This window comes from Populus trichocarpa, chromosome 1, assembly GCF_000002775.5.
Source record: "Populus trichocarpa isolate Nisqually-1 chromosome 1, P.trichocarpa_v4.1, whole genome shotgun sequence".
NCBI lineage: Eukaryota > Viridiplantae > Streptophyta > Magnoliopsida > Malpighiales > Salicaceae > Populus > Populus trichocarpa.
Window position 1 is genome coordinate 20667138 of NC_037285.2, and position 23925 is coordinate 20691062.

The 23925-nt window shown below is 34.3% G+C and overlaps 1 protein-coding gene across 2 annotated transcripts; it reads left to right on the plus strand.

The window, feature by feature from the left end:
* The first annotated feature begins 17247 nt into the window (after positions 1-17247).
* LOC7470545 (ethylene receptor) lies at positions 17248-23863 on the plus strand. Of its 2 annotated transcripts, XM_024601795.2 has the most exons (8): positions 17248-17516; positions 17640-17778; positions 18042-19029; positions 19462-19830; positions 19952-20218; positions 20315-20442; positions 20593-20784; positions 23160-23863. In XM_024601795.2, the coding sequence occupies exons 3-8, from the start codon at positions 18124-18126 to the stop codon at positions 23509-23511; spliced, it is 2214 nt and encodes a 737-aa protein (XP_024457563.1). In that variant the 5' UTR covers positions 17248-17516; positions 17640-17778; positions 18042-18123; the 3' UTR covers positions 23512-23863. The 2 variants fall into 2 exon arrangements, with proteins under 2 accessions (XP_024457563.1, XP_002299688.1); XM_002299652.3 differs by lacking the exon at positions 17640-17778.
* The last annotated feature ends 62 nt before the right edge of the window (positions 23864-23925 follow it).

The following is a 23925-nucleotide window of genomic DNA, read 5'->3' on the forward strand; positions in this document are numbered from 1 at the left end:
CTCCAAACTTAAACCCAGAACCTCTGCCTGTAAATATCGCAGCAGTATCAGCAGCTAGAGACTTCCCAACTCTGTTGTGAGTCATGTATTGTCTCCTACCTTTATTAACATCCTTGATCTCAACCATAGTTATATCATGATGCACTATATCCGGAGAAGCACACACTGGAGATGGCAAAGAGGTTATAACTGGAACACCAGCTGCAAGCTTGGCCTTCTTTCTTCCTTGGACTTCCACCCAACTATCAACCATTGCGGTAACCTTAACACACATAGGATCCATACTGGGTTCACCTTGAGGCATTCCATTATCCTGCAGATGCTAATGATCCACTGCAGCTGTCTCTGTAGAGGGCCCAAACCAGAAACAGCTGGACTCACCTGCACAGGAATGGGTCGGATAGAGAATGCTTCCTTTTCTTGTGTCTCCCTACCCTGTTACAGAAAGATTCAGCATGGCCAAGCAAACGACAATGCTTGCAGAACTGAGGGAGTGATTTATAGACAACAGACTGCAGTAGGGGCATTCCATTAGGCATCACAATATTAATGGTGGTTGGCAAAGTTGAGAGCAAATCCACCTCAATGAGGAATTTGGCATAGGAGAGCCTGAACATAAAGGAGATGAGGAGATCACACTAAATCAGTTTGCCAAGAACACTTGCAATCTTGGACAGACAAGTTGGAGACCAACACTGAAGCGGGAGATTAGGAAACCTCACCCAAATCGGGATCATGGATATGTCAGTAGCTGTAAAATCAAAGAATTCTGGCATAGATTTTAAGACCAATGGCCTTCCAAAAATAGAGTATGGGCCTCCAGACAGAACAACAATCTTATCAGCCTAGAATGAAATGTATATATCAACCATCTGGAGTCATAAATAATTAACTTAGCAGAACATTTCCAAACACTGGAAATGAGGTTGTTTAGAGCTATGTAGCCAAGGAATTTACCTACAACATAACCAATAATACACAATTTCCAAATGTCCTTAGTGTGCCCTAGATCATAAGCGAACAAGGGACAAGATGCTGGAGAATGCACGTCATGGTCTGGTTGTAGAACCCGACGAGGACCACGAGGAGAAGCACTTACCCCAGTAGTGCCCTCGTTACAATCCTGAGGATTCTCAGCACTTGGTGAAGCAACACATAATGAGGCAGAAACCACCAAGGGTCGCGGTGCCAGCGGAGGCTGGGCAGAGTGCTACAATGTTCAAAATCATGGCCATCACTAGGCTCGAAGACATGATCGTCAGAACAGGATTCAACTAGAACAGGGTCCGAGTTAGAAGGACCCGACCCATCAGGAGCAGCACTTGGAGGAATTTGACTAGTAGAAGCCACATTAGGGCAAAGCCCTTCAGAGCTAGAACCATAAGGGTCAAGGGCTCGTGGGGGAGGCACAGTTAGGGTAGGAGTCTTATCCTGCAAGACGAGTGAGCTTGTACAAGTTTGAGCCCTAGTTCTACGAGAAGAAGTAGATACAGAGTGAGGAAGCTGACAAGGACAATCTTGTTGTGTGAATCAAAGTAATGAAGACTTATTCTTTGATTTAGCTATATGGCATAACAAATGAAACAATAAACAACTAGATAAACTAACCCATCTAAAATACTAAGACAGACGCAGCTGCCATGAAGGGAACTCTCGCAAGGGAGAGAGAAAATTTAGAGAAAGATACTCAAGAGCTGTTTCTTGAATCTGAACAATATTAAACATTATAGACTTTATAGGCTTTAAAATTCGAATGAATGTAGTGAGGTAAATGTTACAAAATAGGTTTTGATGTCATTTTGAATTAGGAAGTATTCTGATGAGGCTTTGTTTGACGTGGTTCCTACACATACAAGTCACTTTTTTTTTAATTGGGGCGTTCATGTTAGTTTGATAGGAAGGCAACAAATTATGAGTTTAGGAATAGGTACTCTTGTAAAAGATGGGAAATTCATCGCACTTGTACCATTATCACTGAAACAAATCTACAAAGACCAATTAAAGTTAAAAAAAGAAATTGAGGTCGAGAGGAGTGAAAATACAAGTGAGGCCATGAGTTTAGAGAGAAAAAGATGGAAACTATGAGAGAGAGAGAGAGAGAGAGAGAGAGAGAGAGAGAGAGGAAAATAATAGTTTTGATCAATAATGGAGGTAAAACACGAGCCAATGTTTTATATCTAGGTTTTTATGCAAAGAAGAGTGAGATCAAAAGCGTTTTTTGTTCTAACAATAATGAACTTGATATTTGTATTCCTATTATGGTTGTTTCTTTATTGCATGATTTTAAAGATGTGTTTCCTGACAATAAATTATCAAATAATGTTGTTTTTATGGCATTCATAATGTGAACCCATAGGGTAAAAACCTTGAAACCTACCTACAAATAAAATAGAAACAACCCAAGAAAGCTAAAATTAGATTGAAGATTTTTCACTACACAATAATTACATAAACCAAGATACCGGAGCTATTGGATGAAAGAACCCCAACTCGTTGATTATAAATAATCAAGAACTAAAGGTATAAGGAAAAACACTCCAAAGATAACTGATCTTTGATAAATCCAAGAAAATTCCAAAGAAGAACCTAAAGTATAAGCAAACCTCTGATACATAAAATATTATTTAAAATTAATTTTTGTAAAAGAACCTAAATACAAGTTAAATAACCCTATTTATACTAGGTAAAAAAATGCTCTAAAAATGTCTAGAAAAATAATAAAAGAGTAATAATACAAATAGGAAAAATAATCCTAAACCAATAATGGGAATAATATAAATCTCACACAATAGCTTCTGGATCTTATCGCAAGGCCTTTTCAATGGCTGATTGCTATGAAAAATAACCATATAGGGAACAAGGCCTTTAAAATCTTCTAGCAAAATTTTAGTCCAATCCAATGATCAAATCAAAAGTGATGCTTGTTAGAGTAATATTTTCCATTAAGAAAAACAAGCCCAAAACTGCCTCTAATGTCCTTGAATAATAAAAATTATTGTTGCATAAGAAATCCTTGTAAAATAAAGGTTATTGTCTGATTTATGTTGTTGGAAACTAAGAAATCCTTGTAAAAATAAAGATTCAACATGTAATTAAATCTTTGCCTAGTAAAAATCCACAAATCATATAGAAACAATCTTTTTTCCAAATTTCCTTGTTTGCCGACAGATTTCAATATTGATTTCAAACATGTTGTTCTATCTCACCTAGATGATATACTGGGCCTACTAAATATGAATAGAAATCTTGAGATGTCAAGGTCTCATCCCAACTAGAATCACAAAAAAATCCAACTTGTAACTTCAAATATAGCCCAAATAGTACACAAAGGTCTAATCTGGTAAATTTGCAATTTGTTAACCCAAACATCTAGAATCAACCCAATCAATTTCTTTTAGATTCTCTTAGTTTTAAACCTTGTACTAGGCCCAATTTGTAACTCTAATGGATCATATGGTGATGCTAACTGATTTGTATCAATTTATCTTTATACTTCTAGTTATTGATTCTTTATAATCAACAAGTTTGAGTTTCCAATAACTTTGGTTCCTTAGTTTAGGTAATCATTGAGTTAGCTTTCTTGGGTTGTTTTTATCTAGTTTGTGGGTTTAGAGTTTCTTATTCTTTGGATTCACAATAGTTGATAACATAGCAAGACTCTAAAATTAGGTTATATATATATATATATATATCTATTTATCTTTAAATTCCCTAGTTTTTTATTTGTTATTTTATTTGTTATTTATTTATTCTTGAATTTTATGGCAACCTTTTATATATATATATATATATATATATATAAAGTAAAAGTCTTTGTCAAGAATTAGCTACTACAAAAAAAAAGTTTTTAGTTTTGCCTTAAACATTGAAAGTACACAGTTTTGATTTAGGTTCTTAAGAAGTTTTTCTTTCTTTATATCAATTTGTTATAGCAGTGGAATCTGTTGTTTTAAGAATTGATTTCGGATTCTTAAGAAAAATTGCAATTATACCATCTTGTTTCATATTATAGGGTATCATTTGTTTGCAATTGAATTTAGATTGTTGAGTTTACACTAGTTTTTTGGTTTCATAAAGTTAATTCTTTAGTTTCATTGTTGTTTTGTATTCATATTCATTGTTGTTTTGTTTATATTTTTATTTTATATTTGTTTTTTTTATTTTTGTTTCATATTCATTTCATTTTCATCTTTGTATTCGTTATTGTTACTACTTTTTTTTTTATTGTCATGTGTCTTAGATTCTATTGGTTGGTAACTATGAAACTAAATTTTTTGTTAGCTTTTGATTATTTCTTTAAAGAACTAAAGAGGAGAGCATAAGAGGTAAAATGTGAAAATATGAGACTATTATCATGACAAGCTAGAATTTAAGTGAAATACGAGTGGCGTGACATATTATTGAGTATAAGCATGTGAGAGAGTATATGAGGATATTTTTATTACTAACATAAAATTCTAGATCTGACAATGTCTTTTAAAGATGAGGCATCACCTAAGAAAGAGAAGGAGAACACGTTTGTTTTGTTATGGGCTATGCAACAATGATTTGAGAGGATGAATGTGATGTTTAATAAGGTGTAGGGCCATATGGAAAGATAAGAGGCCACGCTTGTTAGTTTATGAAAGAGGTCAGTTCGAAGGAGTCCTAATGTCAGAAGGCTAGAAAGACAAGCTACCCCACCTTTAGATGAGTTTGTTGATGTGAATGAAGATAAAAAAAGCCAAAGACCTTAACCATGCATCATTCAGTCAAGGTGACTTATTTTGACAACTTAGAAACTATGAAGATATGGGATTTCAACAATATGAGAATTTTAGCCACAAAATAGTAGGAAGAGATTTTAGGTATCATGATGACTTGGATAAAAACTTAGGGAGTATTAAAATGAAAATTTCATCATTTCAAGGGAGGAATCATCTAAAAATACATTTAGAATAAGAGAAGAGGGTGGAGTTGATCTTCGATTATCATAACTATTAGGATGAAAAAAGGTAAAACTTATTGTAATTGAATTTATTGATTATGTTATAATTTGATGGGACCAACTTGTTCTTAGAATGAGGAGGAATCACAAGAGGCCTATTGATACATGGGATGGGATGAAAGCAATCATGATAAAGAGATTTATTTGAGCATTTTATTATCAAGAATTATATCAAAAGTTTCAAAGTCTAACTTAAGGTTCTAAGAGTGTTGAAGATTATCATAAAGAGATAAAAGTAGTTACGATTTGGGTGAATGTAGTAGAAGATAGAGAAGCTATTGCTAGGTTTTTGAATGGTTTGAACTGTGAGACAATGGATTTGGTGTAATTACTATACTATGTAGAGATAGAAGACATGATACATACAACTACAAAGGTGGAAAGACAATTTAAGATGAAGGGCAATGTACGACAAGTCTAAAATTCATGTTTTTTTTTTCACATGAAGGCTAAATTATAGGCAAGAGGGGGCTGCCTAAACTAAACCAATTATAGGAGCTAAAATACAATCGCCTAAGAACAAGAAAGAAGTCTCCACTAATACTAGAGGTAACTCTAATACTCAAACACCTCATCATCATATAATAAATGTTTTTGATGTTTGGAAATAAGCACATAACTTCTCAATATCCATATAAAAGAGTTATGATTTTACATGATCATAGGGAGATTGTATCCAATAGTGATAGTAATGATGAAGAGATGTTATCATTTAAGGATGTTAGTGATGATAATGTGAAGTATGTGGTTGAGGGTAAATCACTTATGATTAGACGAGCATTGAAAGTTCAGATCAAAGAGGATGATTTGGAGCAACAAATGAGAAATATCTTCCATAAGAGATGCCACATCAATAATAAGATATGTTGTATGATTATAGATGGTAGGAGCTGTGATAATGTTGTTAATACTACACTTGTTAGGAAGTTGAATTTGAATAATACAAAGCATTATAGACCTTATAAATTTCAGTGATTGAGTAAATATGGGGAAGTGAAGGTTAAATACAGGTTTTGATTTCAATTTTTATTGGAAGATATAATGATTATGTTTTTCATGATGTAGTTTCTATGCATGTGTGTCATTTGTTATTGGAAAGGTTATGACAGTTTGATAAGAAGGTAGTATATGATGAGTTTTAAAATAAGTATTCTTTTTGTAAAAGATGGAAAATCCATCACTCTTATACCATTGTTACCAAAAAACATTTACGAAGACCAATTGAAATTGAAAAAAAAAAAGTAAGGTTAAAGGGAGTGAAAATTTAGAGTCATGAGCTTAGAGAGAAGAGAGAATGTTATGAGCTTTAAGGAGAGAAAAAAACCAGATTCAACAGCAAGAGAAAAGATTAGAGAGCTAGCTGAGAGTAGAGAGAAAAAAGCAAAGAATAAAAAACAAAGTGTTAAAGGAAAAACAAAAATGTATGAGAACTTTTATGCTAGAAAAAAGTGTTGTTAAGAATGTTCTTTATAGTAAACAACCTATGCAAAATGTGTTATTGTTTCTATATTGTAGGATTATAAAGATGTATTACTCATAGATGGTGTACCTTGGGTTTAGGTGCTACGAGGAAGGAAGTATTTTTAGTTCATATGAGATTTAAGTTACAACTTAAAAGAGATGGTGTTTTCCAAGTTTTTGAACGAATCAACAACAATGCATATAAAGTGGTATTCTTATTGTTTTTAATGTTTCTGATCTTTTTATGTTTGGTGTAGGTGATGATTCATTGTCTAATCTTTTTTAAGAGAGAGGGAATGATGAGAATCAACAAACATCCCTAAAGGATCCATTAAAGGTGCTGATTAGGCTAATTACAAGGTTAAGGGGCAAAAAGATTTAAGAGACACTCAATGGGTTTATTCATGATATTTACGTCAATTCAAGCTTTAAGACTACAACAAAGGATGATCATGCTCTAATTAATATAAGTCCATACAAGAGAAGGAGTTAGGGAAGATAAAAGGACAATGAGAGCTGATTTTTTACTTGGTTTTCTCATGGTTTGTAGATTCCTTCAAGAGTTAGACAAGTTTAAGTTAGTTATGGGCTTATTTTTTTCAATGCATAGTTTAATGCTAATAAGCATAACTTTCAATTCAACCATTGGACCGGGATAAAAAGTTTCTTGAAGATTATAAAGGCTTTGTTTTTTATAGGATTAAAATTTAGTAGTAATCAGACATCAGGAAGGTCTTGCGATAATGTTCAGAAGCTAATATGCAGGATTTACATTATTTTCCTAGTTAGTTTATGAATCTTTTTCCTATTTGGATTGGTATTCTTTTATTATTTTTCCAAACTTGTTTAGGATTTTTTTTTTATCTATGATAAATAGGGTTATTTAACTTGTATTTAAGGCTTTTTTTTCATACTTGGTTTACTTTAGAAATAATATTATGTGTGTGCAAGATTACTTATACTCTTGGTTTTTTGTGGAACTCTTCAGAAATTATCAAAGAATTTTATCTTTATGGCATTCATCCTTATACTTATAGTTCTTGATTCTTTATTATCAACGGGTTATTCATCCAAAACTTTAGTTTCTTGGTTCATGTAATTATTGGATCATGTTCTTTTCAATATGATTTTAGTTGTCATGGGTTGTTTCTGTCTTGTTTGTGGTTTCAATGGTTATTTCCTTTCAAGTTCGAATCAATATACCCATCAATAAACACAATAACAACATGAGAGTCATATAAGATAAACTGGATACCAACCAACAAAGGAAACCTCATTGTCACCCATGAACATACACTTCAATAAAAGATAGTCCCAACATACCACATACATATCCCAAATACTAGTAAATAGTATACTAAAAACCACTCATAAAGAGTAATATGGTGGCTACTATTTGTTAATAAGAATCATAAAAACATAGTATTTTCTTATATGGCTCACCGGAGACAAGTCTTGTCTTCCATAAGCTATTAATATAACAAACCATACATAGCATACATGTAATGGATTTTTAACATGCATCAATTTCTCAAGTTATATAAGCTCCAAAGAAAGCATCAATACATAAAAATCTTATAAACATAAACACACATTACATGTCATTTAAGCTTGAAAATAGAAGATAATAAATGAAGACAAATCAAAGGTACTCTTCAAATCATCAAATCTCACTTCGTAATACACGCCTAAATTCATGTTCTTGCAAAGCACAAATCTTAGCTTGATTTCACAAATAAATCAAGTCACCATATATTATATCCAAGGAAAGAATCAAAGAATTGTTTATTCTTTTATAAGAATATTTTAAATAGAGATTGTATCTAGTCATATTTTAATAAAATCATATATTTGTAAACGTGTGCTTATTTAATTTCAGATGCTCAAAATTATATCTACAAATTTCCAGTGACTCTACTACGGACATCTCTACTTCTCATCTTTTCCTTTCAAGAAAGAATTTTCAACAACTTCTCGATGGCAGCTAGGAATAACATGATTACCATTGTCGCTTTCAAAATCAACAAGACAACTGATTTAAATCGCCGATATATTGTTGAAGATTTTTCAACCTCGCCATTGAAAACAAAATCCATCACAAAGTTATATATATAAATGAAGCCTATTCTTGATCTTTGTCAACATCGAATGTAAAGAGGGCATCGAAACTCGGTCCAAAACTGAAGCTACAAGTAACTCCACCACAAAAGTCAAGTGGGACGCGTAGACTTTTCTTTGACACTCAAGGTGACTACTTCAATAATTCACCCATAAAGACTTCTCTATGTCAATCCAAGTAAGGCTTCGGGTTTTGGCACCTTGTCAGCGATGATGATCGGGACTGCATCTTTGGAGGATCAAATGGCTAACTTGGCAAAACTTGTCGAGGGGCTTTCAACTTCACTCAAGGCAAAAGACTACGAGATTACAAAGTTGATGAACAAACTTGAGAGCATGAACAAGGAAGGCCAAACTTCGGCTATCAAGGCTTTGCAAGTAGATCAATTAGATTTCCTTGAGGATTCTACAATTAGAGCTATAAGAAATATCTGCAGTATTACTGATGACATTTTCACCATAAATCATGTAAACACTAAAAAAAAATAAAGCCAGAAACGACTCCACTGTCGCTGCCGACTTATGAATTGGCAGCGACACAAGTTACACTGCAGATTTCTGAATTGGCAGCGACACAAGTTACGTTACTGATTTCTAAGTCAACGGTGGCCGTATGCGCTGATGAATCCATGTGTTTTATAAAACCCGATAAAATTTAGTCCTTGTCCAACCAATTCTAGGTAAAATTGAGGGACATAAATTGGCCAATACTAAACAAAATCTAGGAGACTAAACTGGTTATAGGATAACTTAAAGAGGAATAAGGATATGTTGGAACAACCCCTAAACACTCTAGCAAAATTTTAGAGGATATAAATACAGGGGGAGAAAAAAAGGTGACTCATCCTCTCCCCTAGAAATAGCTGCAACCATTACTGCAACTGAACCTCTCTGTCTCCAAGAAAAACCAAACCAGACCCTGCATGCAAGCTCTATTGAGTGAAAAGTAAGCAGAGAGTTGAGAAAAAAAAGAGGAAACCGAAGCCATGAAAGAAGAGGGAGAGTTATAGAGAAGAGTGATAGCCAAAACCATGAGAGAAAAAATAGGCTAGAGGCCGGCTACTAAAACAGAGGAAGAAAGAAAGAAAAAAATAGAAGGGAAGGGGAAAGACAGACCACCAAAACCTATATAAAGATTGTTAAAAACATGAGATAAGTTTAGATTTCATCTCTTGGTTGAGTATTACCCCATGATCTGGACAAGGGAGAAGGGAAAAACTCTAAAGTGAGAGAGAGTGATGTTTTTTTTTCACCATAACTCAAGAACTTGTAATAAAAAAGAACCTAAGTAGAATCTTAAGGACGAAAGAACACTTATGCAGACTATGTCACAATAGAAATATGAATGAATTTGAAGTATAGACCTAAGGGAAAGCCAACCAAATGAAGAAATAAACAGATATGGTAAGGAAATGAGTAATTACTGAAATTATAACCTTGTAAAACTTCTAAAAAACACGCTAGAACCAAAATAGAATTGTATGTGTATATTAATGTCTGGTTTTTACATATAGGATTGAGGGATTTATGTGAAAATGTGATGAAATGAGTGTATGTGCAGTGTTATGATATGGATTAAGCCTAGAGGTGTGCTAGAGCAGAAACAGAAATCATACCATGTTAATGTCCTAATTTTTGTGCATGTGATAGATAAACTTGTGTATTTATAAATCAAAGTGATTGAGTGCATGAGTAGGACTTGTGATTGAGAACAAAATGGTGTTAAATATGATGAATGCATGTGAAAAAATTGATAATAATAAGCTACCATATCCTACCAAGAAGGTGAAAAACTGGAAATGAGACTAGTGCATGATGTGAAATGAATATTTGGTTGTGTTGTTGAGTGACATGATGAAATTTGAAAACATAGAATTCAAGATCATGGTAACATTAGGTTTTGACCTTAAATGAATGATTGAGTTTGATAACTTTGTGATAAATGTAAACGTGATTGGTCTTGATACTTGTCCAAATTCATGTTTGGGTGTGTCAAATAGGGGAAGCCTAACATAAACCTTACGCTTAGGCAAAATAGAGATTAAAATCCAAAAATGACTTGGTTGTCCCTGGCGATTTCTGAATTGGCAGCGACTTGGGTTGTGTTGACGGTTTCTAGGTTGGCAACGACTCAGTTTTCACCAGCGATTTATAAGTCAACACTAAACCATATAAGCTGACAATTTGAACAATAACTGTAAAACTGTGTTGCGTTGACAATTTCTGAGTCTGCTACGACTCAATTTTCATCAACAATTTTTGCGTCAGCCATAAACTATATGTGGTGATGATTTCAGCGTCAACTATGAAACTATGTTGCGTTGATGACTTTTATGTCGGAAAAAGGCTCAGTTTTCATCAACGGTTTCTAAGTCAACTATAGCCTATATACATTGACGATTTACGCCAATTTTCGTGCCATTAGCGAATCAATTTTCGTTGTCGAATTCTGTGTCAACAGCGAACCAGTGTTCGCTGCTAAATTCTATGTTGTCAGCGAAGCAGTTTTCATTGCCTAAATTCTATGCCACCAGCGAACCAACTTTTGTTGTCGATGTTCTGCGATAGACCTCCATAACAAGATTGACTTAAATACTTGTAACGATTTCATTGTATGGTTATGTAATATATAGAATACTTGATTGTGAATATGGGTATGCTTGAAATATATATGGTGATGAGTTATGTGATTACTGAATGCAAATGTGCTGATTATGATCATTGATATGTTTAGGTGGTGCGACCGGGCAAGGACACCCGCAGGAGGAACAGGTAAGTGGTTTCCACCTTTTTCTTGTATAATGTTAATGTTTTGAAATGACTTAATTATGGATGATATATTATTGCATTATGGTGAATGTTAAACCGACTATGAAGTGTTGATTGAGGTGTTTATGAATGTTAAACCGACTATGAAATGTTAATTGAATTCTTGATGAATGTTGAAACGATGATGAAATGTTGATTGAATTCTTGATGAATGATGAAATGACGATGAAATGTTGACTGAATTATTGATGAATGTTGAAAAGACTATGAAATGTTGATTGTGTTAATGATTAGCTTTGGCTAATGACATCCTGAATGGATGGCCGAGTCGCGTAGATGATTAATGACACGACCAAAGAGTTGATGTCTTCTCCCAAGTGTAGGAGTGTCGAAGTAATAAATAACCCGGCAAGACCGAGGTCGAACCACAGGGAGGTTAACTGTATAAACTACAAATAAAGAAATAGATAATAACAGAAAAGGAGTTGAAGAGAGCTTTGAGATGTGATATTGATATAAGGATTAAACAAGGATAAAATAATTGTCAAGGTTAGAGGATCCACTAATGGTATTTCAAACAAGTATGGTATAAACTCTTTTTATCACTTAACTGGAAACCACACATAAAGGAGGTTCCAATCGGATTATAAATTGTTAACATGATTACATTATTTATCTTATTCGAATAATGCTAATACTTGTAAATGTTATCAGGTATTCATGATTATAACTTATGTTAACAATAAATCAAGTTCCTTTCATAGCATAGTTGTCGGTTATACCATACGGTTAAGCTATGAAAATGCCAAATATTTGTTGTACCAAGGGTTATACAACATAAATCTAGATTAACCATTTAACAAGCAAAGTATTAAAAGTGAACAAGATAACAAATACAAAACATGTTAGTATCAAACATTAAAGTCCATGTTGAGTTTATACTATACTTATTCTTACATCATTAGTGTAACCTTTTCACCTTGACATAATAAACTTAGCTAAACATAATGAAAGAGAGAAACATAAATAAACAAGATAAGAACATAAATAAGATATAAGTTAACTATGTAAAGGAAAGGAAATGAAAAGCATAAACAAGAGATTAATATAAACAAAACTTAAGCATTATAAAAATATAAAGAGAGAGAGCAAGAACATGATCTTGATTTGAAAACCAAGATGCCTAAATGCATGGCAAATGCCTCCTTTTATAGGCCAAAATTCGAAACTATTGATTTGATGACTAATTGTTGAGTGGGTGGCCACATCTTGACTTAGTAATAATCCTTATCTTCTTATCTGCCAAAAACATCATTGCTAACATCAGAATTTGAACAAATGGTCTCATGAAAGTTCTAGGAAATTGTCTCAACTTTCCAATGAAAAAAGAATCGGTGCATTTGGACTTCTAAAACTCGAGATATGGGCTGAACACTGAACAGTGTCTGGGCTGCAAGACAGATTCTGACTTCTTTATTGTTGCTACAATTTGAACTTGAAAATAACCTTTTTGAATCTTGGACTCCATGAAAGTTTTAAGCCTATGTCTTCTTAACTTTCCATCTATATAGACCAGACCTAAATCCAAGTTCTACAGCTCCAGGTATGATCCAATAACCAAATAGTGTTCTAGTTTGGACTGAACCAACATCTCTTTTCTAAGCTTGCCTCTCTCTTTGTCTTCTCAATTTCAGTAGTTAAACTCATCAAACAATCCTTTGATTTATGTGATAGGCCTGCATTTAAGATGAACATTTATATAGTATCAGACTTGTTATTATAAAACATGTTTTAGTTAAGGAGTTATTGATACTTCAAGTGCAAAATGATGATATAAAACCTTGATAAAAATACACTTTTAAGTACTAATCAATTAACTTCGGCTAATGGCATCCTCGATGAATGGCTGGGTGGCGTTGATGATTAGCTTCGGCTAATGGCATACTAGATGGATGGCCGGGTTGCGTAGATGGTTATCTTCAACTAATGACATCCTAGATGGATAGGCGGGTCCCGTTGATGATTAGCTTCAGCTAATAACATCCTAGAGGGATGGTCGGGTTGAGTATGACGTTTAGTTTTGGCTAATGACATCCTAGTTGGATGACCAAGTTGATTATGATGATTGGCTTCGGCTAATGGTAACCGAAAGAGATGACATGTTTGATTTTATGATTAGTGTTGGCTAATGGCATCCGAGACGGATGACCGAGTTTGAATTTTGCAATTAACTACAGCTAAAAGTATCCAAGGTGGATGACCGGGTTAAGGTGAAGTAGACCGATGTTAAATTTCAGCCCTATAACTCCTATGGAGAGGTTGAGGCGGTGAGTGGGAAAAATACACTTAACGAAATAATAAGAGTTGTACAATGCGTATAAGAAGTAAAAAAAAGGAATGTACCTATTCTAAGTTAATAACAAAAAGTAACGATAACGTACTTCTAGTTATTTATTATCATGTTAGATTATTTACAATTCTTGTATCCATGTTGTTTTTGTAATAGGGACATCACACAATCAAGGTGTGTGGGAAAGCTAGTTCCATGGGTTCACATGTTTTGAAAGGTGTTATGTAATAGTATATCTTAGGTGTTACGTTGAATATGTGCCATTCAACATTTTTGTAAGGACTTGTAATGAAGACTGTAATGGAACATGGATGTGCGAACAAATAGATACGATGTTATAAATATATTTACGTGGTATTCTTTTTTATGAGGATGCTGTGTTGTGAAATCACGTAAGGATTGTATGAAAGAAAGTACTAGTTGTGTAAAATTGCTGTTTGGCACTTGTGTTGATAACGAGACTAGAACATAAATGCAAACTTATGAGTATGTCAATATGATGTAATGTAAATGTATGAATATAAAAATATAATATTATGGGCATGTGTATTGAATATCCGTTTTATGGGAATGTTGATTTATAAAAACTATATCTGTATGATGCCATGATAAGGAAGGGAACCTAATTACTAATTCACGGAATGTCATTGTGTGAAGTATCGAGAACTTAATGAAAAAAAAATTTCCACCAATTTTGGCTTTGAAAAAGCCGGGTTGTTACAAATCAACTGAAAGAACTCATTAAGGAAGCCATCATGGATCAAGTAAAAAGCTTGGTCCATCCTTTGTTTTCTTATGCGAAGCCATACACCCAAAGGACTGGCTTGCTAAGGATGCTTCTAAGCTATCAACCACCAAAGTTTTAACAATTCGATGGCGAAGAGAATCTTAGGCAACATGTAGCTCACTTTGTGGAGACTTGCAACAATGCCAGAACTGATGGTGATCTCATGGTAAAATAGTTCATCCATTCCTTGAAAGGTAATGCCTTTGACTAGTACACTGACTTGGAGTCTAGCTCAATTGATAGTTGGGAGCAATTTGAATGTAAGTTTCTTAACTACTTTTACAACACTCATCGTGTGATCAACATGATTGAACTCACCAATGCACGTCAATGGAAGGAGGAGCCTGTCATCGACTACATTCATCATTGGTGGAGAAACCTTAGCCTCTACTGTAGGGATCGACTCATCAAAACCTCTATGCTAGATATGTGTATTCAATGGGTGCACTGAGGACTATGATATATTTTACAATGCATCAAACTAAAGTCTTTTGAAGAATTGGCTATTTGAGCACACGATATGGAACTTGGCATTACTACAACTGAAAGCTTTTCATTACCTATACTGCTACCCAAAAGAAATAGGCCTGAAGGTTGTAGATTCAGAAAGAGCGCTCTAAATGTCAAGAGAAAACAATATTTAGTAATTAACTCTACCACCATAAAGGTACCAACTAGAGTCAAGAGGAGTGATCATGCAACACTGACCAATATTCAAAAGGGTGAAAGGAAAAAGCCATCCATAAAAGAGTGATAAGAAAAAGTGTATCCATTCCCTGAATCAGACATATATAGGATGCTAGATGACTTGCTTGAGGCAAATCTCATCATGTTACCACTTGATCAGCCATCCAATAGAGAAGTGTTTTATGCTAAAAGATAAGATAATGAGGCTGCATAAGAATGGTGATATTGTTTTCGATGATGAAATAATCGCTTCTAATATCACAACCATAGTGCATTTAGGTCCATACCAATCTCCCCTTACAATAAGTTTTGGGTCTTTTGAACCTATAGAACTTGGTGTCATTTTGCCTACGAGCTTCACGTATACCCCTTGTACCTCGAGTTAGTGACTCAAAGCCTAATTCATCTAGGAATTGTGAGGGATGGACTTTAGTCATGCATAGAAGAGGAAGAAACAAATGCAAACGTATGATAAAGCCAACTATAATAAGAACCTTGATGGTGAAGAAGACGATTGATGAATCAATGCGTCGAAAGATGCATCGAAAGTTTATATCAGTTAGAGATGAGGTTTTTCCAACTAAAAAAATTAAAAAAACCCATTACATTGAATGAGTTCATGCCAATGGAGCTAAGATGATTGTTAAAGTAAATTAACAAAAATTATCAAAATAATATGTCCATAATTTGTGTGATTGAAAGCTAACAAAATCATAAATGTGATAAAACCATATTCAAAATATATTTAAAAATCTTAATAATAAAAAACTAGTTTCAATCGATTTTTCATGAATAATTTATTATTAGTATAATCATTTTCAAATCAGATACATAATAATTGAATTTTTTTTTTAAATTCCAATAAAAAATTATAATAATATTTAAAAACCAAGTTAAAACTGAAAAGTTAGTGAATTTGGTAATTTTTTTTTATAGTATCAAATGAAAACAAAAAAAGAGGAAAAAGACATTAAAAGGTTAGGCCTTAACGCCTACAAAGCAATAGCAAGTCAAATGTGTATGCCTAACCCTGTTTTATTTTTTTATTCCTTTATTTATTTTGAAAACAAGGTCTAAACAATGCAAAAAATATTTGTACTCTTCAATGCTCGAACTCACGGCCTTTAGCTTATCATGTTTGCTAACCAGCTTAGTTACCACAGAAAATTATTATAAAACAATTAAAAAAAATATATATTAAGGTAAAGCAGAATCCAATTCCTTTAAAGTATTTAGATAATAATTAATACAACACAAATATATAACCGGTAAAAAACCTACTTTTTAAAATAAATTAAAATAATTAATAATAAAAGTTAATTTTAACACATGGCTCTTTCTCATTGGCTATGCCATTGAGTTAAGACTTGGATACACTTTATATTTTTTAAAACAAAAAAAATTATCAAGTAAATAATTAAAGCTATTAAATATTTTATTTATTTATTTTTTTGATATTTTCTTTCTATCTACGCGCTACATATTGGGTTGGAATACATATTGGGTTGGAAGACCTTTTGTTATTTTTTTTATTTAATTTATAATGTCTTGAAATATTATTAATTAAAATTCTTTTCTAGAGAAGTTAAGAATAATATTTAAGATAATGATCTACGAGGATATAATTATTTTGTGATAAAACAAGTACTTATATAATATATAATATATATTGTATGAGTATGTATGGATTGAACTGCCTTCGAAGTAAATTCGGCAATGACGTGCAATGAGATCATTGGAAGAAGACAGAATCTAGCATGAGATTCAATGAACCTCTTTTTAAAAAATATCCAAACAAAGAGCTTATATTAAAATAATGAGGTCATCTATTTTTAAAAAATTAGGCATAAGAAAAAAATATTTTTCATTTTAAATAAAAATATATTCTCAAATCTAATTTTATTTACCCGGATAATTGACTCTTAAATCTTAAATCTTTGTAAGTAGAATAATTTTAAAAAGTAGGAAAAAATCCTTTTATTTTATTAAAAAAAGCTTAAAATCTTGCTTTTCTAATTCTATTTTTTCTTGTAATAAAATTAGTTAAAAAAACAAAGGAAGCTGTAGCGGCATATGGCGCGGCTCCCTTTTCTGCAAAATATAGAGACCAAGACGACGTCGCTTTCGTTTCAAGCTCCAAGTTGCCAAAACTTTCCACTCTCAAGTCTCAGAAAGTCCAAAGTTAATGCTGCATACCCAACCAACACCTTTCCAAGAGAGAATCAAATCTCTCTCGCAACCCGATAACGACCACAGAGAAGGAAGCAAAGTCTACGACGGCGTGGGAGGGGGCAACCGGAGGGATGTCTCCCACGTCGACATAACACAAGAAATTCGATTTCTCGGATTCTATTGTGGTCAGTTACCCTCTAATCCTGTTCTTTTTTAAGATTTTGAAATTAGGGTTTATCTGTTACAGCAACATAGAATTGATTTGATTTGACTTGCTAGTTGAGTTTTTATTTGTTTGTCTGGAATAGGTTTTAAACTGGTGGATTGAGTTAGTGAGAGTACATCATTTACTCAACTTGTCCTCATCCTTGAAAAACTTATTCCAAGCATAAATGCGCGAGAGAAAGAGGGAGAGAGAAGGGCGTTAGTGAGATTAATTCTTAACGGGTCAGCTCCGAGGCAAATCTCTAATTTTAATTGGTTGTAGAATTCATTTATGTTGCTTAAAGCTTTCCAAACGCTAGAACTGGGTAAATGGTGTTGAAATGATTTCATTTCTACTCAAATCTTAAGTTTCCATACAGCTTGCTAGGAAATGAAATCTGAATTTTGCAATTAGAGTTTCAGTTCTTAGAAAATGATGCTTAGATTCTTCATTTCCTTTTCTTTTTATCAGTATTTGTGTAATTGAGAATTTTGTGTTATTTCAGGCATGTGAAAAGAGGAATTTTTGTTGCAATTGAGGGTGTGGTGGGGTTAAAATTTCTCAATTAAAGAGAAAATTCCCTAAAGATGGAGTCTTGCAATTGTATTGAACCACAATGGCCAGCTGAGGAGCTGTTGATGAAGTATCAATATATATCGGATTTCTTCATTGCACTAGCCTATTTCTCTATCCCTTTAGAGCTCATTTACTTTGTTAAGAAATCTGCTGTCTTTCCTTATAGATGGGTGCTTGTCCAGTTTGGTGCTTTCATAGTTCTTTGTGGTGCAACTCACCTTATTAACTTATGGACTTTTAGTATGCATTCACGAACTGTGGCAGTTGTGATGACCACAGCCAAAGTTTTGACTGCTGCTGTGTCTTGTGCCACTGCGCTTATGCTTGTGCATATTATTCCTGATCTTTTGAGTGTTAAGACTAGAGAGCTGTTTTTGAAAAATAAAGCTGCGGAGCTAGATAGAGAGATGGGTCTGATCCGTACACAAGAGGAGACTGGTCGGCATGTGAGGATGTTGACTCATGAAATCAGAAGCACTCTTGACAGACATACCATATTAAAGACTACTCTTGTGGAGTTGGGCAGGACACTGGCATTGGAAGAATGTACCCTGTGGATGCCAACGCGTACTGGGTTGGAGCTTCAACTTTCCTACACTCTTCGTCAGCAGAACCCTGTTGAATATACCGTTCCTATCCAGCTTCCAGTGATTAATCAAGTATTCAGCAGTAACCGTGCTATGAAAATTTCGCCAAATTCTCCAGTGGCTAGACTACGGCCTCTTTCTGGAAAATATATGCCTGGAGAGGTGGTTGCTGTTCGTGTCCCACTCCTCCATCTTTCTAATTTCCAAATTAATGACTGGCCTGAACTTTCTACCAGACGCTATGCTCTGATGGTTTTAATGCTTCCATCAGATAGTGCAAGGCAGTGGCATGTTCATGAGTTGGAGCTTGTTGAAGTAGTTGCTGATCAGGTTTAAATTTTCTTATTTGTCTAACTTTTCATGGTTACATAATCACCTTTCCTTTTCCATTTTTCTAGGAAATTGCTAAATGGAATCTCCACATTGCATTCCACTTGCATCTGCTTCACTTCTTATAGCTTTGCATAGATTGAGTTTCCAAAGGGTGCCCTCCAAGAAGTATTTTCAAATCTCATTTTAAACCAAAAAGAAATATAGTTCATCAGATCAATGTTGCTGCTATGTTTTCCATCAAATGCTAGAAAAGCATTCACAGCATGTCAGTGAGTGCTTAATTTGAACAAAGTAAATGAAAAGAGACATGCTAACACTGGTGCCTTGCCATTTGTTAACACTAGAAAGTAATTTGCAGCTTGCACCATACCATCTAAAGAACGATAGCCTCAATTTGTTTCGAACTTATAAATTTTGTGGTCAAACCAGGTGGCTGTTGCTCTGTCACATGCTGCTATCTTAGAAGAATCAATGAGGGCAAGGGACCTTCTTATGGAGCAGAATGTTGCTCTTGATCATGCCAGGAGAGAAGCAGAAACAGCAATTCGTGCTCGCAATGATTTCTTGGCAGTTATGAACCATGAGATGAGAACACCAATGCATGCAGTTATTGCACTTTCCTCCTTGCTGCAGGAAACTGAACTGACACCTGAGCAGCGTCTAATGGTTGAGACAATTCTTAGAAGTAGTAACCTTCTGGCTACTCTTATAAATGATGTATTAGATCTTTCAAGGCTTGAAGATGGCAGCCTTCGACTTGACTTAGGAAGTTTTAATCTTCATGCAGTATTCAAGGAGGTAAGATATCTGTCATCTTACCAAATTTTTCAGATTGTACTGTAAATATTAGTTACATAGAATTCATAAAACTTTTGTTGGATTTGGGTTGGTGAATATGATGCTTATTTCCCCATTGCAGGTTCTTAATTTGATCAAGCCTATCGCATCTGTTAAAAAGTTGCCTGTAACCTTAAATTTAGCTCCAGATTTGCCAGAATATGCCATTGGTGATGAAAAGCGACTAATGCAAACTATTTTAAATGTTGTTGGTAATGCTGTGAAGTTCTCAAAACAGGGAAGCATCTCAATCACTGCATTTGTTGCAAAATCAGAATCTTTAAGAGACAGTCGAGCTCCTGACTTTTTTCCAGTGCCAAGTGATAATCACTTTTATTTGCGTGTACAGGTTAATTCCTCTGATGCTCAATTAAGATCTTTTTCCTAGCAAGGGTGAATTTTCTGTTCTAGGGGTTGGTTATGAATAGCTTTTATCTTGGTATAGGTAAAAGATGCAGGACAAGGAATTAACCCTCCAGATATTCCCAAGTTATTTACAAAATTTGCACATGCTCAAACTTTGGCAACCAAAAATTCCAGCGGCAGTGGACTTGGCCTTGCAATTTGTAAGAGGTAATTCATTTTGGTTGTTTTTATAGACACAATTTTGTATTAGAGCATGAAGTGACTTTTATTAGACATTTTATACTGTGGTTTGACTTTCTCAATTCTACTGCCATTGAAGTTCACTATTATATCTAAATCTTGTATGTTTGTGATCAGGTTTGTAAATCTTATGGAGGGACATATTTGGATTGAAAGTGAAGGTCCAGGCAAGGGATGCATGGCTATCTTCATTGTAAAGCTTGGGATTCCTGAGAACACAAGTGAATCTAAGAACCCATTCCTACCTAAAGCAAATCATGGACAGACAACTTTTCCAGGACTCAAAGTTCTTGTCTTGGATGATAATGGGTCAGTAAAATTGCAACTTTATCATTCTTAGTATGTCAATTTCAAGTTTATGCCACGCTACCTTCTAAAGAATTTAATTATAATTAGGGTGGGGTGGGATGAATAGAGTCAAGTACATAACAGAGGTTTGCATTTGTGGGCACTGTGATGGTTAAAATAGTAAATACAAAATTCTCGTGAAAAAAAGTATACTAGGATGGGTACAAAGACATGAAACAAAATAAGAAAGAAGAGTCAAGAAAATTGTTATATGGTAGGGTGATAAAAGGGAGTTTGCAATAAAGGATGCCATCTTCATCCAAGAGAATAAAAACAACATCAATCCAGCCAAGGATGACAAACTCAATTGGAAATTTGAAATCATAGGGGAAGCCCCAGAAGCAAAAGCAGAACAATACGAGGATTTTTTTTTATAAAAAAACCCACTCTATCTGAAATCAGCATTTTTTATAGTCAAACACAACTGTCAGCAAAATCAGACAAGGTCATAAAGTTTCCTACAAACTCTTAAACCCGGTTAGAAGGAAATACTCCAAACTTTTTGGACAAATAGTGGCTTGCAAAAGATTATAAATTTCTAACGGTCCTATTCAACAGGCTTTATCAAGTGAGCAGTGCCAAAACAGATTACTTTTAAGTGTGCTTCTATAAAGCACATGACGTTCACATCAAGAGATAATGCCAGAGATAATGCTTTATTTGTTCAATCATTATTAGTTTATAGAGTTCAGAATTCAAAGAGAGAACTTTAAATTTCTTTAGCTTTCCACTGTTTGTTCATGAACAAGAAAAGAAAAAAAAGACTGGGGAAGGAGTCTAAATCAATGGAAATTAATGAATCTTGCAATATAGATGCCGATTGGAGGATGTTTAATTTTTTTTTACGCGAACCAGTAAGAATCCTAGAATCCATAAACGTGAAAGAACTCAACCTAAGAAAGCTAAAATCAGATTAAAAAAAACCAAACCCAACAATGACCTAAAACAAGGAATCGAAGTTATTAGATAAAAACTCCAATACTAAATAAATTATCTAGGCTGCCGCATGTTGTCCCAAAAAGAGTTGCGGAAAACAACCACCCTTGTTTAATTAATGCTATTGTCGACTATGAAGAATTAAGGAATCAAAGAATTAATGTTGTTGCCACATGTCCCAAAAAAGGCTGCTGACTTTTTTAATATTCTTGCAAAATAATAATTCCAATCCCGCCACCTGTGTACTTGTAAAATAAGGATACCTTGCTAATTAATTCCTTAATTCTGCCGCCTATTCTGCCGCTTCTAATGTCCCTGTAGAATAAAGAAGCTGTCTTGCCTTGTAGGAAATCCATAAACCAAAAGGAAAGATAATCCTAAACCAATTTGGAAAATTATGCAATTTTTGCACGGTAGTTTCTAGGCTTTTTTGTAGGGCCTTCTCAAAGTCCGATTACTATGAAATCTTAACCCTATATAAAACAAGGTCTTTTGAATCTTCTGGTAAAATCTCACCTCGATCCAACGGTCGGATTAATATTCTTGTTAGTGTAAAATTGTGCAATAGAAAAAAAAGAAGCTCAAAACCACTTTTCCATGTCGAACCCTTACATGAATCACATTAATCAAGGCTCGATCACCTCTCTCTGAAATCTTGAAGCTTGCCTTGACTCAAATATATTGAATTAGCCAATTGAAAGTTTCTTTAATTTTCTTGGCCCTCGACCTTGCAATTGGCCCAATCAGCATCTCTAATAGATTCTTTCAGGGTGCTTATTGGTTCTCATCATTTTTAGTCAAATCAAATACCAGCTTCTCCAGACCCATCAAATTCTTTAACGTAAGTGAGACTTATTGAAACATTAAGGGAAGGTGTATAATACAAAATGGTGTATTGGGAAGGGGCCTTGACTTGAGAGGATTAAGGCAACTGAGTTAGGTGGGACAGTAGCAGTGTCTAAAATGAGACAACTATATTTGATTGAAGAGTCTCTGGAGGATTAATATGATAGGTCCAATTGCCACGTACATGGAACAAATGCACAAAAAGCAGCCTCTTTATTCTTTAATGTTTTGGGGCATGCGTGTTCTTGTTTAACAAGACTCCATTGCTGGTTTGGCCGGTAATCATGTGGTTGAAGAGCTAACTTTTCCCATATTATGTAAGGTATAGAGAGTTCTAATTTATATGATGGGTATAAAAGTGGCTATGTCCCTCAGCCCTTCAACAGACATAGGTCACCATGAACCATTGAAATTAAGAGTCAAGTTGAATTTAAATAAAGACTGGGTTGAATTTATGTCCTGTATCTTTTTGTTGGACATAGTTTTGAGAGTTTAGCAGAACAAACCATGTTTGAAGCATGTAAGAGAATGCCAAACTTGTTTGTGGCTTACAGGGTTAGCAGGATGGTGACCAAGGAACTTCTTGTTCACCTGGGGTGCGATGTGACAACTGCAAGTTCAAGAGATGAGTGTCTACATGTGGTTTCTCAAGACCACAAGGTAGTGTGTATGGATGCGGGCATGCCTGATGGTTTTGAAGCTGCTGTCTGTTTGCATGAGAAATTTACTAAACGGCACGAAAGGCCGCTAATAGTGGCACTTACTGGAAACACAGACAAAGTGACCAAGGAGAACTGCATGAGGGTCGGTATGGATGGCGTTATACTGAAACCTGTTTCTGTTGACAAGATGAGGAGTGTTTTATCAGAGCTCCTTGAGCATCGGGTTCTGTTTGAAGCAATGTAAGTGGTTGTGATAGAAAAAAGCACTAATTGGAGAGAAGCAAAACATGCAAGTCATCTTCTGCCCTTTTTTGCGTGTACATGCCATAAAAGTATCGCATCAATACAGTGAAGTGGAGCCCTGGCAAAAACAATTCCAACGCGTCATTGCTAAAAGCTAGTTCATGTAATCATTCTGTGCATCTACATGTAAAATCCGGGCAGAAAAAACAGTCCCGGATTTGGGGAAATCTGAGTGTCCTTGAAAATGAATTTTTTTTTTTGTTGTTGTTGTCGATAATTTGTGAAACAAACTGGTATCATATAATCAAATTTCATTTTTAAGGCATAAATATCATTTGACATCTTCTTTGGTATATGGTGTATTGATTAATGATCATTTTTTCTTTTTTGAAAAGATAATCATGCGTGAGACCTG